Source organism: Nipponia nippon, unplaced genomic scaffold (assembly GCF_047370975.1).
Source record: "Nipponia nippon isolate SJK-2023a ecotype South Korea unplaced genomic scaffold, ASM4737097v1 scaffold_30, whole genome shotgun sequence".
NCBI lineage: Eukaryota > Metazoa > Chordata > Aves > Pelecaniformes > Threskiornithidae > Nipponia > Nipponia nippon.
In genome coordinates this window covers 6130808-6149307 of record NW_028262348.1, presented here as the reverse complement: position 1 = coordinate 6149307, position 18500 = coordinate 6130808, and the positions used below count along the sequence as shown (strand labels likewise).

The following is an 18500-nucleotide window of genomic DNA, read 5'->3' as shown; positions in this document are numbered from 1 at the left end:
GGCTGCCCAGCACCCCTGGGTGGCAGGAGCTCCAGGGGGGTGGCCAGGCAGGGCTGGTGGGGCAGAGGGCAGTACAGCAGGTCCCAGGGGACAAGCAGTTAGAGAAGAGGCAGAGGAGGAACAGGGCACTGCAGGGCTCCTTGCTGTCCCTCTAGGAGCTGCTGACATGGGGCTGGGCTAGGCAGAAGGGTACAGACGTACCTGGGAGGAGATGGTGAGGGCAAAGTCTCCAGCACAGCTGCAGTACACGGGCATGTGCGTCTCCTTCACGCCATGACACTTCTTGCACACCTGGAGGCCAAGGAGTTTTAGGTGGGCCAGGAGATGAGGCCAAGCCCCTCTGTCAGGGGCAGAGTGAATGTGTCCAGCCTCAGCCAGCGAGGGGGATGGGCTTCTCCCCCCAGAGAGCCCCACACTCACCAGGTCTTGCAGCACAAAGGCCATCAGCTTCTTCTGCAGGGCTTCCACCAGCGCTGTTTCGATGGCATCAGAGTCGTACTGCGCCTGGCAGTTGGAGCAGACCCAGCTGGGCAGCACTGACCCATCCTAGGGGCAAAGAGGAGGGAGGTGAGCACCAAGAGTCCCAAGCACTAGGATAGCGTTAACTGGTTTCTGGAGAGGACGGAGCATCAGCCAAAGCCAAGGGATGCTCAGACCTATCATAAGCAGCTAGAAAAGGAGGTGAACAGAAAATGGCCTTTAGGTGAGGTTGATCACCAGCAGCAAGCAGAGCTGCAAAGCAAAGGGGTTGAGAGAGGATATGGGTAATGTGATTGACCGTCCTCCAGCATTGCCATGCTAGGGCCTCTGGTGTCCCCAGGAAAGAGGCTGCACCTGGGAGAGGGCAGGGTCCTTGCACAGGTCCAGGTCCCTGCAGAAGTTGCAGTTCCTGCAGATGACTTCAGGGAGCACGTAGGAGCGGCAAGGGTCCCGAAACTGGGCTTCTTCTGAGAACTCGCCCACCTCGATGAGGCGCAGCAGGTCCCGGCGCAGTTTGTTCACCTGGTTGGTTATGTTGGCATCCAGGGAGAGGACCTACAAGAATAAGAGCCAGGTGAGCCTACCAGCAGAGAAGAAGAGAGTGTCCTCAGCATGACCTCATATGGATGCAAGGCAAGATAAACTGGTTGTAGATCACTCCTGGAGGAAAGCTGTGGCAAATCTGAGCCATGGCCAAGGACCAGAATTTGAGCCCTAACCACAAACCTTCAGAAAAGGGGCCTGGCCCACCCTGCTGACCTTGCAAACATATTTGATGAACTCCAGAGCTGGGTTGTTGAGCGGCAAGTAGGAGCCAGGCAGCACTGGGAACATGTCTGAAGGCTCAGTGGCATTACGAGAACCAGCCATCTTCTTCTGGATCTTCTGGGTGATGGTGAAGAAGCTCTGGGTGAGCTCATTGGCCACGTAATCCTGTGAGAAAGTGATCATGCCTAGAGAGATGGAACAGAGAGCACTTGAGCTGTACAGTGGCATATGGGGACAGCAAGGTGGGTGGCTCTCCGCCTGCACCAGGGCTGCTCCGTGGCTCGGCACTCACCAGGCATGGCCCCCATCTCCCCCAGCGCCTCCTGGGACACCTGGCTGGTGCTCCTCCTCTTGATGGGGGTGCTCCCAGGGCCGTTGCGCCGCAACTCCTCCTTCATGCTGTGGTACACGGCCACAATGTAGGCTGGGGAGACACAGGCAAGGCTCCAGCTCCAACCCGCGTCAGCAGCCACCCCACTGCAGGCTCTCCCTGGCACCCAGGAGGCACAAGCAACCTCGTCCCCTGCCTGGGACAGCTCACCCGACACAATCATCAGGAAGTAGCTCTGGCAGGAGGCAGCCTGGGGCAAGAACTGTGCGATGTTCCAGCTGTTCTCTAGCAGCTCCTCCACATTTGGCTCCCCTTCCTCCTCCTCTTCTTCCCCTGCCGCCTCCTCCTCCTCCTCGCTGTCCTCCTCCTCCAACACTTGCTTCTTGCTGGTGTCCTTCTGGAGGAGCCAGCCATATCGCAGAGGTTCCTCATGCCCAGCCAATGCCTCCCCACTCGGCTCAATCCCCAGCACCCTGCTCCTGGAAGACCGAGCGCTTCCCATCTCTTACCTCCCCATAGTGGACACGAGAATCCACTTTTCCCTTGATACCTCCATAATTTGCTGGATCCATCCAGAGCAGGAACTCCCAGCAGCGGGAAAAGGAGATGGTCAGAGAGTGGAAGATCTCCTTGGAGTGGATGCTGGAGGGAAGAGACTGCAGTCACCCACAGTGTCGGCATCGTTCCTAGTTCAGAGCCTTCTCTGTGGGACACTGTGGGGAGGAGGTAGTGCTGGCAAGGAGAGAGGGCGTTCCCCCGGCAGGGACCCTATGGGAAGCCATGCCCGAGGAGCTCCTTACGCTCCCTTAAGCTCCCTACACTTAAGTTTAGGTGCCTGTACCATGGCTGGGATGCTGAGAGCCAGCCAGGGGATAAGGTGCTGGGCACCTCAAGTTCTCCTGAAGGTCTCTTCTGGATTGAATCCTATGAGTATTCTTGGAATATTACCTACAGAGGGCAGCTAAGGGACAGATCCCTACTCCAGGCATGACAGCAAGAGAACTGGGCAGCCTTGTCCCTTCAGTAGCTTTGCCAAACAAACAAACAAACAAAAAAAAAAAAAAAAAAAAAGAGAAATTCAGTGCTGAGGCTTGCCCGTCAAAAGGCAAAAAATCAACATCCTCCTTCCTGGCCCCGAGCCCTGCCTCAGCTCCATCATCCCCAGGCCTGGCTTGGCAAGCACAGCCCACCTGTTGATGATGTACTCCATGTAGCTGATGGCGTCCTCAATGCGCCGCTTCTTGGTGCACAGAATGATCCGGTTGAAGTTGGCGTAAACCACCGAGGAGCCCAGACGCTTGAACTCAGCCACCAGCCTGCAGGCAGGGCACAGGAGTGAGAGTCAGAAGGCAGGAAGGCAAAGCCCAAGGAGCAGATGAAACCCGTGGAGGACATGCTGATCCAGCACAGTCAGAAGTCAAGCATGTTGGTGATGCCATGCAAGGGAGCTCACCCAAACAGTACGGGAGGTCGAACCTACTGCCCACCTCTCTGGAGGCTGCAGCAGAGGAGTGACTGTGGGTGTCAACAGCATCCTGGTCACTAATACCATGCCTGTCCCTTCCCCATTCACCAGCCTGGCATGCTCCAGGTCTCACTTACTGCAGGAAAAGCTTCTTCATCATGTTATGGAGCGTGCGGTGCAGTGCCGGGTCATAGAGCAGGGAGGAAGGAGAACGGAGCCAGCGGTAAAAGTGAATGACCTGGTTGTCTGCGTAGATGTTGTGATACTGCGTGATCTCCTTCACCCAGCTCACCACCATGCTCTTCAAGATCCTGCCAGAGAGCGGAGACCAGCATGACCCCACCAGCCACGAACGACCCCTTCCCCCTTCCAGACAGGGACATATTTTCAGATACGCTGCAGGATTCAGAGCGGGAACTCTGCCGGAGCAGACATGTGAGCCCTTGGCACATGAGCCACAGGGTAAATATGTGCCTCTGTAACATGGTGGAGCACAAAGAAAGGAGAAACAGGAAGGGGCAAAGCCTTCACCAACATCCCCATACATCTGCTGGCTGAGCCACCAGACAGTTCTGAGCCCAGGATCTTCAAATGTCTATTGGAGAAGATGCCTGCCCTGCCCTTGAGACCTGAATTTATACTTAGAGCACCCCAGACGCCCCATTGCTGGCACAAGTCTGAGAAAGGCTAAAGCCAGGAGGGAATGAGAGGCAGGACCTGCCAGGATGGAGACCAGATGCTCCACCTCCTGCTGGCTCCCAGAGCCATACCTGAAAGTGTTGGAGCAGAGGGCAGTTTCGTCATAGCTGGCTGGGATGTTGGCAGCTTGGTTCCCTGTCACCATGTCTTCTAGGGACGCCTGCTGAATCACGTCAAAGCTGATGCTCATGCTGGAGCCTCCTTCCATGTCGTTTATGTGGTGGGACTGCAACACCGTGTTTACAGCCAGGCTCTGGATGTCCAGCTCCAGACATACTAACAGCAAACAACCTCTCAGAAGGCAGGCAGGGCAAAGGACCAACAAGGCCACCCTCCCTGCCCTTCTGACAGAAGTGCTTTTCACAGTTATAAGGGTAATCTATAGGTGTTGCTGCACCAAGTGAGGAGATGCTTTCACAAGTGTGACTGTCTTGATTGGCACATATCTTCCAACAAGGCTTGGACCTACTAACCCTCTGGGGACCACCATTTTTTTCTGGAAGCTGCAGCAGAGGAGCTTAGAAGAACTGACTACCACTCAAGCTGCCTCTGCCTCTGAGAAAGACCTGTCCTAGGGCTGACACATTGCAGGTGGTATTCTGAGTGCTGCTGTCGATGGCCACAAATTGGGAAAGAATCTGCATTCGGATGCCTGCCCACATTGCAGGTGAGACATCCCTGCCCCAGGACGTGCCCCTTGCATGCACCTTGCCCAGACTGCTGCTGAAATGCCAAAGCTGCTGGTGACTACTGTCAACACAGAGACTCTTTGGAGAGAGAGACCGCATCCATGCCTCTACAGGGCTTGCAGAGCAGGATCCAGCTCTGCCCCCGCTCAGCGCTACCACCCCACTCCCTCCTCACCTGTGGAGTAGCAGCCAGGGTTGTTTATCTCCACGGAGGCTCTCTCATCAAACTCCATGACTAGGCGGTTGTCATCAGCTTCCTTACCCCCCAGGTCTGGGCGGGCCGTGGGTGAGAGCCACAGCAAGTGGTTGTGACGACGGAGGTGGCGTGAGAAGAACAGGTCAGAGCCGAAGGTGGAGATGTCATCGGGGAGGTTCCCAATGGGGATGTGGTAGTACCTAGGGCACCGAGAGGTCATTGGTGTGAGCACAGCTGCAGAGAAGACAGAGACCCCTGCCTGTCCCCTCAAGGGATGAGGCAGCCTCCTGTGGTCCCATCAAGGGCATGGCAGCCCCAGGGGAATGCAGCCGCCCCGGGCACCTGCTCATCTCGAAAGCCTGGGAGAGGCAGGTGTCCAGGTTGAGGTAGTGGCGGATCATGCGGCGGGCGGCATGGCGCTGCCAGTCCAGGACCGAGTAGCTGATGTCATCTACCAGCCGGATAGGAACCAAGGGGAACTCCTCAATGATGGGGATCCCACTTGCCAGCTGTTTCAGGTCCCAGTTAGACTGCACAGCGACCAGTGTGGGGCCCCGGCGCTCGTCCTGTGTGAAGGAGAAGAGGACATGTCCTCGTGCACCTCTCCAGCGAGTGCCTCTGCTCAGCAGGAAACCGGCAGTGCCAGATGCTCGGTCCCCACAGCAGGTCCCCACGGTGGGGACAGCACACCCCAGCATTCCCGAAGCACCCACCTCCATGCAACCAGCTTTCCAGCTGAGCGCAAGGATGGGGGGAGATACTGAGGTGGTCTTGCTGCTGGCACTGCCCTAGGCAAGCCACCCCAAGCAAGACAAAGCCTTTGAGCAACACCCACTTCTACCCTTGACCTTCAGGCCAGCAGCTATGTGCAGGCGCTGTTGGATCTGGTGCACCAGTGCCTTCCACAGCATCCTCCCCTTCCCACGTGCCTGCATGGACAAGGTCCCACGGAGACCTTCCTTGCACCTTCATCTCACCTTGTAGCCCAGCAGCAGCCGCTGGATGGCTCTATAGACAGCCTTGGGGTCAGTTTCGGCACGCACTTCAAAGGTGTGCTTGTCTGGGGGCAGCAGTTCTTCGCCCGCCTTCTCCAGCAGTGCACTGCGCTCCGCCAAGAAGAGGGTGGTGAGATTCGGCATCTGGTTGCTGCGTACCTGCACCCAATGGGGACAGGGTGGGAGCTGGGCAGAGAGGAACCCCGGGCTGCATGGTCCAGGGGAGCTCTCCCCTCTGCACATCACAAGATGCCTTCCACCAAGCCCTGCCGAAACACAGCAGGGATGTGCGATGTGCAGAGAAACCTCCCACTCCCTGACCCCATCATAGAATGGTTTGGATTGGAAGGGACATTCATAGGTTACCTAGTCCAACCCCCCTGCAATAAGCAGGGAAATCTTCAACTAGATCAGGTTGCTCAGAGCCCTGTCCAACCTGACCTTGAAGGCTTCCAGGGATGGGGCATCTACCACCTCTCTGGGCAACCTGTTCCAATGTTTCACCACCCTCATTGCAAAAAAATTTTTCTTTGTATCTAGTCTGAATCTACCCTCTTTTAGTTTAAAACCATTACCCCTTGTCCTATCCCCACAGGCCCTACTAAAAAGTCTGTCCTCATCTTCCTTATAAGCCCCATTTAAGTATTGAAAGGCCACAATAAGGTCTCCCCAGAGCCTTCTCTTCTCCAGGTTGAACACCACCAACTCTCTCAGCCTTTCCTCATAGCAGAGGTGGTCCATCTCTCTGATCATTTTTGTGGCCCTCCTCTGGACCCCCTCCAACAGGTCCATGTCTTTCCTCTGCTGAAGACCCCAGAGCTGGACGCAGGACTCCAGGGGGCCCTCACCAGAGCGGAGGAGAGGGAAAGAATTCCCTCCCTCGACCTGCTGGCCACGCTTCTTTTGATGCGACCCAGGAGACAGTTGGCTTTCTGGGCTGCGAGAGCACATTGCCAGCTCATGTCCAGCTTTTCATCCACCAGTACCCCTAATCCCCCAGCCTCCAAAGTCCCATCTTACCTTGTCCAGCACAAAGACGGCAGCTTTGCGCTGTGAGGGGATGAAGAGGCCCAAGAGCGCCTTGCTGCCCTGGGAGCTGTGGTAGAGGTAGATGTGGCGAATACTTCCTAGGGACACAGAGCACAGAGCATCAGTGATGCCCACAGGTGCCAGGTCCTCAGTGCCCCACAAGCCCCTCTCCCAGGGTGCCTCACCTGGCTCCAGGTAAGTGAACTGGGCCAGCGAGCGCATCTCCAGGTGCTCGATGTCAAAGGTTTCAGCCTCTCGCCCTGCCAGGTGCCTGACGAGCTGCCTGCTGACCATACACATGCAGCCCAGGTGGATCAGGGCACGGAGGAGGAGTGGCACCTGTAATGATGGGGAGAGATGTGGTGAAACAGCGTTCTGCTACCAAGCTCCTCTCAGGGGTTTCAGACCTAGAACAACCCGGCTTAACAACCACAGGTAGGACATACCTGAGGTGTCTCCAGCATGAGCTTGGTATTATCACCCTTGCCAGTGCTAGAGACACAGAACAGGTATCTTAATTCTTAATTCACATGTGTTCCTATCTAGCCCCAGATCCTACCATCAAGGGCAGCAGCAGGTCCTTGGGAGGACATGTGGAGCGATATACGGGCAATCTTGCAGCTCTGCAACTTGTGGTTTGGAACTCCCTTGAGACAAAGTCTTCATCTGAACCACCAGATAATCAGCACAGTGGGAGATCCAGAATCGCACTGCAGATGTTTAAAGATCAAGACAGATCTTTCCTTGCCCAGGACTGTGTCCATCTGGGTTCTCTGTATCTCCAAGGACGGGAATTCCACAACCCTCTGGGCAACCTGCTTGACCACCCTTGCAGAAGTTTTTACTGATGTTCACACAGAATTTCCCATGTTTCAGTTTGTGCCTGCTGCCTCCCGTTCTCTCCCTGAGCACCACTGAGAAGAGCCTGGCTCCTTTCCTTTACTCCTCCCATCGAGAAGGTTCCCTGAGCCTCTTCTAGGCTGAACAGTCCCAGCTTGCTCAGCCTCCCCTTGCACAACAGATGCTGCAACCCCTTGATCATCTCACTTCCTTTTATATCTTTAGAACACCTCCATGCCCCTTGTTTTACTTCAGTTGCTAATTTTAGTTTCCTCTTAGCTAGCTGCTTCTTGATTTCACCTAGTCCCACTTATTAAACAATATGGTAGTGGAGAAGACTCAGGTTTCCTACTGGAAGATCTCCTACAGATATGACGAATTTCTGTACATGATAGTCACTTTGGTAAAGTAATTTGAAATAAGTTTTGGGTGCTGCTTACTAAACTAAGAGTTCTGCCTTGCCTTGTGGGACTTTTATCTAAACTTTCTAAAAGCAGAAATTTAAGGTGACCAAAAATGTTTTTTTTCATCATGCCCCGCTGTAACATTTTCCAGGGTATACCAGTAACTTCGGTAGCTGAAGTCTCCCAACTTTATGGTGCTCTTTTTGCCCTTGCAGCCTCTTGCATCTCACGAAGCATTTTGCAGCTAATGGCACCACTGCTTACACCAAGCTTGTCCTACTTAGGCAAAGACTTTTGATCCATAATAATTCTATGTTGCATTTTAGTAGCAAATGCACTTGCCTTTATGCTTTCTTTAACATACAGCTCCACTCTTACAATGGTGCAACCTACTCTGCCACTTCCATATAGGTCAGGTCCTGACATTACATCTTCTTGATTAAATTCCTGTCACCAGCTTTTGGGCTGCTGAACAAACCAGTGTTGTCATTAAAAGCAGGCATCCCAGTTTCCTGTCTTCATTTTCAGGCTTTCAGCATTAATAGCACTGGTAAATTTAATTTTGGCTTGATTGCTTTGTACTGAACTTCATTTAGGTTGTTCTTGCTCTTCCCAAACTTTCAAGTTATATCCTATTCTCCTTTCTAAAGCTTTTATAACCTCATTTTGGAGGACAGGGCACCCAGACCTACGTACAACTCCACACGTGTTGGGTTTTCCCCCATCTTTACTCTAAATACCCCTTATCTTTTCTGGTTCAAACACCAGCAGGCTGGTTCTGACTTGATTTAGAGGAGGATCACCCTTTCTGCTTAAATGCCTTCTTTCTCCAGTTTCCTAACTCCAAATAAAGTGAATGCCCTTTCCCTGACATGCCTTAAACCATGTGCTGATACTCAGTGTCTCTGCCCATACAAACGTGGGTACATTCCCCAGTACTCTGCTGTGCAGTGTCTTTGATTTTTGGTGTCTCACCAAGTTGTTGAATTTTTAAGTGCCAGGTGTCCTCCTGTGCCACTGGCACTCAGACTAATGAGCTACCACTCAGCAATCCTTAAAAACAAGCACCCAGAGGAGTTACCTGCGTCTCATACACTCCCTCGATGTCCGGAGCAGAAAGATCCGCATTGATTTCATTGATGTGCTCTTGATACATGTCTTCAGGGACAGAGTATTCATACAGGTTGTAAACTAAGTTTGAGCGGGGCAGGATCCTGTTCACCTGCTGACGCAAGGGACAGGCTTAGCAGGGCATGTCACACCACGCAGCACCGCTGCCAGGAGCGAGGCATTTCTAAGGGCTGCAAGGAGCTGGGGTCTGAGCCAGTCCAGCTCCTGGTGCTCCTCTCTCCTAAGGAAATCAGTGGTTTATGCTCATGCACGTTACAAATTCCCATAACAGAGAACCTGCTTTCCAGGCAGGCTGGGATTAGCAGAGGGACTGGGGACTGGATGAAGTACATCTGTGGAGTGGGAGAGTGAGGTCCTGCAAGGCAGATGCTTGCAATATCTGCTTGCAGCAGAGGTGAAGCGCCTTATCTCAACCCAAGCAGCTGTTTCCCCTTCCAGAAGGGGCAGATCCTCACCCTCCTGTAGGCTGCTCCCTCCTCTGGCTTCGGGACACGCTGATTGACGTAGAAGACCCGGGGGATGCTCAGCCTGATACAGTGCAGGTCGCTCCCGATCACCGCCCACAGCCTGAACAGCCCAGGCTGGCTGGTCTCGGCGATCTGCAGGACACAGGGGTAAAAAGTTGGCATTAGCAGGGAGATCCAACACGTCATCAGTGCTTACGTCTAAGCTGTGGAGCATTTTGTGGATCTATATGGCCAGTTGGTGGCCACAAAAAGAGCAGGGGGCTTAAAGAGTCATCGCTCTCAGTGCTGGAGTCCCCATGTCCTAATACTGTTCCAGGGCACCATAGAGAGAACTCTCTGGCTAAGGTTGGCCAACCAACTCAAGCTGACCCTTGATGTCAGCAAAGTCACTCTGACGTCTTGGACCAGCTGTCCCATCTCAACCTCATGCTTGCACAAGGGCTGCCTGCAGCTCTGAAGGCCTTTCTGGAAGATGAAGTGGGTGACAAGGGGCTGGGCTCAGATGGCCATGCATAACAAGGATTTGTGAAAATGTTTGGATGGTACCACCCCACCTCTGCATTTGTACATTGGCTGCTTCCAGCCATCACTGGAATCCTGCATCCATCACAGGCACACTGTGTCCAGTGCTGGGGTCCCCAGTGCAGGAGAGACATGGACGTAATGGAGAGAGTCCAAAGAAGGGCCACAAGGATGAAGAAGGGACTGGAGTGTTTTTCATATAAGGAAAGGCTGGGAAAGCTGGGACTGTCCAGCCTGGAGCAGAGGAAGCTCAGGAGGATGTCATCAATGTATATAACCATCTGAAGGGAAGGGCAAAAAGGACAGAGCCTGGCTCTTCCCAGTGGTGCCCAGTGGCAGGACCAAAGGCCATGGGCACAAACTGGAACACAGGAGTTCCCTCTGCAGATCAGGAAACACTTTTTCACTGTGATGGTGACTGAGCCCTGGCACAGGTTGCCCAGGGAAGTTGTGGAGTCTCCCACCTCGGACATACTCAAAAGCCATCTGGACACTGTCCTGGGCAACTGGTTCTGGGTGGCCCTGCTTGAGCAGGGAGTTGGACCAGATGGACCCCAGAGCTGCCTCCAATCTCAACTGGTGTCTTTGTGGTTCTGCGACTGCTGCATAGTCCTGCCCGTGGGCTGAACTGCAGCTGCCCCACTGGCAGATCCACATGCACGTCCCAGATTCACCACCAAGAATGACCATGTGGGCTCCTCTTTCCATACAGACGTGTGTGAGCCTGAGGCTTTGCAGCCCCACTTGGCCTCTCCAGGGTTAACACCAGAGTGGCGTTAGGGTCAGCAGTCCCTGAACTTCACCATTTGACTACAGACAGTGTAAATGCGAGGCTTACGCCCTGGGCTGCCCTCCGTGGCAGGTCCCCTCCCTGTACCTGCACAATCTGCCAGGGCAAGTCCAGGATGCTCCGCGCTGTCCTGCGCAGGTAGCTGCTCAGCCCTTTGGAGAGGGCATCGCGGACCACTCCTCCACCTGCTGTCACCCCGCCGTCCTCCAGACGCCGCCTCTTCTGCCGCTCCCGCCGCTGCCGAGCCTGCAGCTCCCACTTCTTCTGGTGGTAGCGCAGCCAGACTAGCCGCTCTTCCTGAGTGGGGTGACAGTGCACATGAGTTGAGCCAGAAATCAGCACAGGCTTCCCAGCCCCCCAACACCATGCCATACAGCCAAGCCCTTCATCCCCCAGCCCCATATCATGTTCCTGTCCCAGCTGTGAAGCCACCACTGCCCCTCTTTTCTCCATCAGTGGTTATATTTCTCCATCTCCTAGTTATATTTCTCCTTGTAGCCCTGAGCCATAGGCATGCAGAGGGTTTCAGGAGACCCACAGCTTGCTCCTGGCAGCACCCAAGCTGCTTGGGTGGATAAGCACAGCCCCAGGGCATCTCCTGCCCAGTCTGCTTCACTTACCTTGGTGGTGCCCAGGGGCGGAGGCGGACCCAGGATCTCTCGCCAGGACTGGGATAGCTCCAGGTACTGGGACATCTGTTGGCTTTCCTCTGCTGCAGGGACTCGCTTCCGCTTATTTGCGATGGGAACCAGTGGCTGAAGGGTCTTGGCAGCCCCCAAGTCCTCTATGTCACCAATCTGTGAGCTGGGCGTCCCCTCCAGGGGCTGGCTGGCGAGGACCTGAGGGAGCAAGGACAGCAGGAGGACATGGGTTGCAGGAGAAGAGCCCCACCAGCACAGCCAGCACCTTTCCCTCACCCTTTTTACCTGCCTCTTGCCTTCTGAAGTGAAGAGCTCATTGATTTTTTTCTGTTTGTACACATCATTCTTCTCCAGGAGTTTCTTGTGGAGCCAGTCTGGGTGCCGGACCCGTGGCACTGGGTTCTTTACCTGAAGAGCATCTCCAAATCACACTGAGGCCCCCAACCAAAGCCCTCCTCCTGCCCCACCACCGCCCCGTACCTGCTGCAGGGCTGCAGGAATGGTGATGATTTTCTGGATGGTGCTGCCCAGTCTCTCAATGTAGTAGTCCCAGTCCAGGATCTGCAAAGAGGACAGAGCAGTGGGTTGTGAAGAAAGCTGAGCCACCGGACACAGGATCAAGCACCTCCCCAGGACCCCCTCCCCCAGCACCCTGCTTTGCAAGCACAAGTAGCCACTGCCCAGGTCGCACCTCTGAAGGGACGAGCCCTTGTCCCTGAGCCAGAGCCATCTGCAGGGATGCCCCACTCACCGCGCGGATGTTGAAGTCCTGCAGCGAGGGGCTCTTCAGCCATTTTCGGAGGTAGTGTTTGCGCACACTGGGCTCAGCTTGGAAGATGGCGAGGGGGATGGCCCTGGGGAAGGCAGGGAAGCACTTACGACCTACCCGGAGCAAGGTCCCGGCAGCACACGATCCCCTCTCCCAGCCTGCGGAGACCCTCCAGGCTTCTCCTCCCACCCCTGCGAGGCCACCGCGTAGCAGTTGTATGGCATTACCCATCGCTAGTCTTGCTCATGGGCTGAGCCAGCAGACAGGTGATCACTTGGCCACACCACACCAATTCACTCACCTCCTGCTACCCTGCCCTTCCACTCTTGGTTGCCTCCACACTGTCAAAAGCCCTGGCCCCTCAAGATGGGTTACCTCTCGGTGACAGGAGACCCTTCTGGTTTCTTGGAAATGATGAACCGGCAGCTCAGCCCTGCATCCTTCACCATCTGGTCCCCCAGGAACTCTGCCAGGCGCTTGGCAGTGCTGATGGAGGTGGACTTCTGCTCCCCATAGTCCTCCAGCTTGCGCGACATGGACCGGTTCTCTGAGATCAGCTCAAACAGCTCCGAATCAGGCATGTTGGCAGCCTGAAAGGGAGGAAAAAAACCCAAAGCTAGCAAGAACTTAATGATCAAACCTTGCTGCTGTCAGATACGGAGAGAGCCTACACACAGCTGGTGTGGCTCGTTATGGGGAGCCTGAGAATTGCTCCTTCTTGCAGCTGCCAACGTGACCTATTGAAAAGAGAGAGTATGGGTTTGAGGCTTGCATTGGTTTATGCCGTGGCTGGGCTGTAGCAGCACTGCTTTGTGTTGCATGCACAAAGTAGTTGCGGTCACCAAGAACTTGTTGTACAAGGTCATTGCAAAGTGGAAGGACCCAGCCAGGCTCTCAGTCCCTCTCGCCCCCTAGTTTCTTCCATTTTGTCTGCTCTCCCCAGCTATTGTACAGCTGATGTCTCTGTGCTCCTCATAAAACACTCCGCAGGCAACTGGCTCTGTCATTCTCTGCCTCAGCGAATGCCCTTAGCCAATGTCCTTGAGGGATGAGGGCCACCAGACCAGCTCCATGAAGGAGATGACTGGAGGAGGACACCACCCACCCACAGTTACAGCTGAATGAAGAGCCCTTGGACTAGAAGACACTAAACAGCAGCCCTAGAGAACCAAAGCAGCAGAAGTAAGACGGAAGTGACCATCAGAGGCAGAGCGGACCACCTACTCTGTGCAAGCAAAGTCCACCCTCCCCACAGTGCCTGACCAGCTCTGACACTTCTCCGGCTCCACCTTGGGAGCACAGACGTGCTGAGCTGCACTTACCTTGCTGTAGAGCACATCTAGCCAGTAATCGGCCACTTTGGCCACAGAAGCGTAGACCTCCTCCAGGGTGCTGCCTTTCAGAAAGGCTTCAAATACAGAAGACTGGAATATCTTCACCAGCTGCAGCTCTCCCCGGCGCTTCACCTCAAATCCCTTCAGCTCAGCCAGGGACCCGTCCTCGTTGAATACTGCATACCTAGGAGACACAGTGTAGGCAAAACCTGGCCTGCGCCAAGGGACATGTCCTCCAGGATCCTCCTGGTGTCCCTCCTGCCAGGGCGCTTCTCCCCATGCCACTATACTGCCATCCAGAGTGTTCAACGGAGCCGTGGTGCTCAGTACTAGGATGACCTTGGAGTATCTACACCTGCTCTACCAACTGTTACAACTTGATCTGCAAAAGCACGTCAGCTCGTGCCCTGGCTCATCCATACCAATTGGGAGAACGATCTTAATTGCACACAAGTAAAGGGTGGGAGGCAAGAGCCCGGGTGGGGAAATGGAGGAAGATATTAGGAAGAGGTTTAGAGAGAAGGAAACTTTGTCAGCTCAGATGCTGGCAAAGGGGTTCAGAGGAAAGTTAATATAGCCATGACACGACTGTAGGAACACTCCTCCCTCTCTCCTTTTCTCTTGCATTTTTTGCATTTCACAGCCCTGCCAATTATTTCTATGGCTCAAGAAAAACCTTATGGGAACATGAGCTAAGAGAAGAGAGGGGATACTCAAACCTACATCACTTGGCCAGCCCTTCTTCCACCTGACCACGTTCCTGTGGGCACGGCCTTCTCTCCCTCCACCAACAACACTGTTTGCCAGCCACCTCCAGGCTGTTTCGGTTGGAGAGTGACCAAGAAATAAATGCATTCACTAACATCCCCAAACTACAAGAAACCAAGAGGCCCTGAGATAAGAGCCCTAGGAGCAGAGCCTGCTCAGTGCTTGGCATCACCTCAACTCCTGTGGCAGGGACTCACTGCTTGCAGAAAGGCACTGACAGAGGATGGCGGATGCTGGAGCTCATCCAATGGGGCATTAAGCACAAAGAAGCACAGAGCTGTAAGGACAGAGGGTGCTGAAGGGCAGTAACAGCATTTCTCAGAGCCAGACCCAAGTCTGTGAGCACCCCTCTAGCTGGTGGTTGCTACTGCTCTAGCTTGCGTTCCTATTTAGGAGGCTGCAGAGAAATCAGTGAAGTTTGAGTACAACTGTCCTATAATGTGACAGTAATGGCAGGACCTGTTCCTTCTTCCAGATGGATAAGGAAGGGAAAACATCTAGGAGAAGCATTACTGGAGGTGTGTGAACTCCTGAGAGATGGGAAGGCATGAACTGGTGAGTTTAAACAGATTAGGTTGAATATAAGCAGTATTAGAAATCCTCAGAAGGAAAGTCAAAGTTCTCCTGCACACCTCAGAGCCCAACAGAGAGATCATGTCTGGTCACCAAGTTGAAGAAATACTGTTTTGTTGTTATCTTCTAAAATTTATTGCCATAGTATGGAACTGGAGGCAAATGCATAGCTGGATTCAAAGATAATCTGGTGTAAGGAACTTGTGGTTTAAAGCCAGTGAATCAAGTGTGCTGCCAGCTCCAGGGGCAAGGACCAACGTGCCCCACATGCATGAAGGGAAAGAGACCCTCAATTTGTTACCCTGGGGAAGTGATAATATTTCAAGCTTTGAAATCTCACCTTTTCTTCAGCTTCTTGCCCTCCTCTTTGGAAGCTGGGAGGATCATGGCCAGGTATGGTCCATCGACTTCAAAAAAGATGCTGTTCTCTGAGCGTGTGACATAGGTGAGAGAAGCTGGGTCCTGCAGTTCCTGGTACTGATCATTCGTGAAGCCTTCCTATGGGCACAGCCCCAGGCAAACAGCTTCACTCAACAGCCGGGTTGGTTACACCAGGAGATGCCCCTCGGGCACACCCTGCCCAAAGGGATCACTGAGCACCCCTCTAAAAGCTACAGTATAATTTAGGACTCAAAAATCAAAACATCTGACCTGCCTGTTGAGAAGAAAAATGCTTTGGACCCTAGAATTGTATTCTTTTGTCTTACAGAAGCTGGAGCAAGCAAAGAATAGGTTTGGACCTTGCTCTAGTCTGGACTCCCAGCCTGCACAGGGGAGCATGCAGCAACCCTGGCCTCTTACACACCACCCTTTCTGCTGCAGGGACATCAGAGTCTCTCCCTCCACTCAGATGCTCTCTGGGGCAGAGAGCAGCTGTGCAGCAAGCAGGGCCATCAGCCCCAATGTCCCGTTCACTACAAGGGGAGCAGAGATGGAAGAGAGACCCTCCTCCCTTGTCAGTCCTCCATCTCCTTTTCCCAGACTGCAGAGCTGGCCTGGATGGGTGCAAGACTCACCTTCACCAGGATGTTCAGCATGGCACCTGGGTAGGAGATTGTCACCTTCGGCTTCTTGGCATTGGTTGACTTGATGACAAAGTTCTCCGGGAAGCTGTTGGGGAGGACACACCAAATCCCATCGGTATCCAGTTCCAGAGGTCTCCTAAGGAAGGAAGGAAGGAAGGTCACTGTCAGGAGGAGAGTGGATGATAAATGAGGATCAGCTCTGTGTCCCCCATAAAGGCAGAGGCAGCCTGTTGCATCCACTCTGGTCCATTCTGCAAAGCAAACCCTCATAATACAAAAGAGTAACCACAGCAGTGTCAGAAATCTGAATCTTCATTAACTGCTGAAAGCTCAGGTGTTTAACATGCTCCCACATCTGTCCCAGATGCAGACGGACCTTTCTTCCCCAGCTCAGCACATACTCACCCAATCTGCTCAATCAGTTCCCTGGCCTGGGTGATGATATTTGCTCCTGTGAAGCAGACGATGCCAGCCATTTCCATGGAGTACCAGCGAGCTCTGTGAGCAGAGGAGTCAAAGTGAAGCGCATGAAGTGCTCCCTCCCAAACCCAGCTATGGAAAGGGCAGGAGGACCTCCAGAGGAAGAAGGGCAAGAAACACATCAACCCTGGCCCTTGGTGTTCTCCTTGCCCTAGTTATGATGCTTCAGAAAAGCTGGAAACCTACTAGCAGACAAGATTCCTATCACTTATGCCCAGCACTTAATGTCTGGCAGGAGTCTCCAAGATGAGAAGTCACTGGTAGAAGCAAGAGGAGAGTGTTACATGCAGCACCCACCTTCATCCTGGTGCTTCAGAAACAGATGAAGCAAGTGATGGCCTCCCTAGGACAATCCTGGTTTCCAAGGGTCCTCTCTGGAGGACCCCAGCATCGCCCAGGGGGGAGACTCACCCTTTCCGCATGACGTAGCCATAGAAAGAGTTGAGGATGCACTTATGGGCCAGCTGCAGGGAGTCATACAGGATTTCCATGTTCTTGCAGCGTTTCACTTCAGAGGCATCTCCTGTCTCCACCGCTGCAGACAGCTTCTTCTTCCACACCTGCAAGCCACAGGCAGTCAGAACGATCCCACAGATCACTACTGGTGGTATCCAACTGGTTCCCCCTCAGTCCCAGTATAGCATGACAACTCTAGAACAGCATCTTTGCCAAAGATCAGTAGCATGAGCTAAACATTCCTTTTTCTTTTGCAGCAGAGGAGGAGTTGGCCAGAGGCACTTTGCCACACAGTAGGAGGGACCTGCAGCACCAACCGTAACTCTGACAGTGACGATCAGAATTCAGCCAGCGCTGCCCACCTGCATCAGCTGTGCTGCACCACATATGCACAGGCAAGAACCTAATACACTGCCTGCAGCAATCGATGATGTCTGGCTAAACAGCAGAACCACCTGTGTAGAAAAAGCCCCTTGGCCAGCTCTGTGATTCATGGCAAAAGAGGCAGCTGGGAGTAACCGCAAAGCAAATGGCTTGTTAATTAACTCCAGTGGAGGAAGAGTCCCAGGGCCTTGTCATTGCCTTGAACACACTCCAAGAATAATGTGCCCTGGTCTCCTCTAGCACGAACCTCAACCAGCAGAGAACTAGAATGTCCTGGAATCAATCGTTCCTTAACCTGAGGTCTAGACCTTGCTTCTCAGCTTGTCTCTTTTCTCCATGTAGGAAGAATGCCCCAGACTGAACCCAGCCAGATCAGATGTATCAGAACAGAGACTAGATAAGTATTTGCTAAATCCAGTGAAAACTGGAGATGCAGCTTTGTTTCTGACAGCACCACTGAGGCAGTAAATGCCATGGCAGCGGCTGTTGAAGATTCAGCAGCAAGAAGCCACAGCTGTCAGGAGCTCCACCACATCCTTCTCGAATACAAAGGCTGAATAGAGGAATGCTTTAGGGCTCAGGTTTTCAGTGAGAGAAGAGAGCTCCCCAGCCTTGGCAAGACAAGTTAAACCAGAAGTTGAGCTCAGTACCTTGTGCAGCCCCTTGAACTCGTAGCGGCGGTCCCTGAAAGCTCGCACTGTGTCCACATAGAAAGAGTTCTCTCGCTGGCAGATGGTGGTGACTCGTTCCTCCACCTTGGTGACGTGGATCTTCTTGTACGCCTTGCGGCAGTAATCTAGTCAAGGGAAGAAGCAGAGGGAGCTTCTCAGGGATGGGTTCCCCACTACGGACAGAGGGATGGGCACAGTATGGACAGGGAGACATCTAAGCATCGGGCATGGGTGAGCGGGGAGACAGTCCTACTGCAAAGGGAGGGGAAGGAAGATACCAGCACGGAGAGAAGCAGCACCTCGTTATAGAGATGCAGGGACAGGTGGGGGAAATAAACTCATAGTGATGCACATATGGCCCATCCACAAAACCAGGCTCTGCCCCCAGCCAGCTGGATGGTTCTGCTCAACAGCATCACTTCAGGTGATGGGATAATGTTATGTTTCCCTTTCATTAACAGGCTTTAATTAGCAGCCTTCCAAAAAATGGAGCCATTCATGTTTCAGCTCAAATCCATGACTCTCAACAGACAAAAGGAGAAACATTGACACAGGCACCGGTGCCTGGCCCCTCTTCAGGAAGCACACAGGAG

At 53.6% G+C, this 18500-nt stretch overlaps 1 protein-coding gene across 4 annotated transcripts in view; it reads right to left on the bottom strand.

Moving 5' to 3' along the window:
* The window catches only part of POLE (DNA polymerase epsilon, catalytic subunit), a 36279-nt gene that overhangs the window by 4212 nt on the left and 13567 nt on the right, over positions 1-18500 (bottom strand). For 3 of the 4 annotated variants that reach the window (XR_015707166.1, XM_087768457.1, XM_087768455.1), the window contains 29 exons: positions 17887-18032; positions 16808-16956; positions 16322-16414; positions 15908-16052; positions 15232-15389; positions 13539-13734; positions 12592-12806; positions 12199-12301; positions 11928-12008; positions 11733-11855; positions 11427-11645; positions 10894-11103; positions 9483-9626; positions 8978-9118; positions 6838-6991; positions 6644-6750; positions 5606-5782; positions 4971-5194; positions 4608-4828; positions 3815-4019; positions 3182-3355; positions 2770-2895; positions 2089-2221; positions 1790-1976; positions 1541-1672; positions 1240-1433; positions 835-1035; positions 421-546; positions 202-291 (listed from right to left, as the gene is read on the bottom strand). Coding sequence is in view for 3 of the 4 variants with exons in the window: in XM_087768457.1 (XP_087624583.1) it covers positions 202-291; positions 421-546; positions 835-1035; positions 1240-1433; positions 1541-1672; positions 1790-1976; positions 2089-2221; positions 2770-2895; positions 3182-3355; positions 3815-4019; positions 4608-4828; positions 4971-5194; positions 5606-5782; positions 6644-6750; positions 6838-6991; positions 8978-9118; positions 9483-9626; positions 10894-11103; positions 11427-11645; positions 11733-11855; positions 11928-12008; positions 12199-12301; positions 12592-12806; positions 13539-13734; positions 15232-15389; positions 15908-16052; positions 16322-16414; positions 16808-16956; positions 17887-18032 (4574 nt within the window). In the remaining variant the exon portion in view is untranslated. The remainder of the gene's footprint in view (positions 1-201; positions 292-420; positions 547-834; positions 1036-1239; positions 1434-1540; positions 1673-1789; positions 1977-2088; positions 2222-2769; positions 2896-3181; positions 3356-3814; positions 4020-4607; positions 4829-4970; positions 5195-5605; positions 5783-6643; positions 6751-6837; positions 6992-8977; positions 9119-9482; positions 9627-10893; positions 11104-11426; positions 11646-11732; positions 11856-11927; positions 12009-12198; positions 12302-12591; positions 12807-13538; positions 13735-15231; positions 15390-15907; positions 16053-16321; positions 16415-16807; positions 16957-17886; positions 18033-18500) is intronic. The other variant, XM_087768456.1, reaches the window with a different exon arrangement.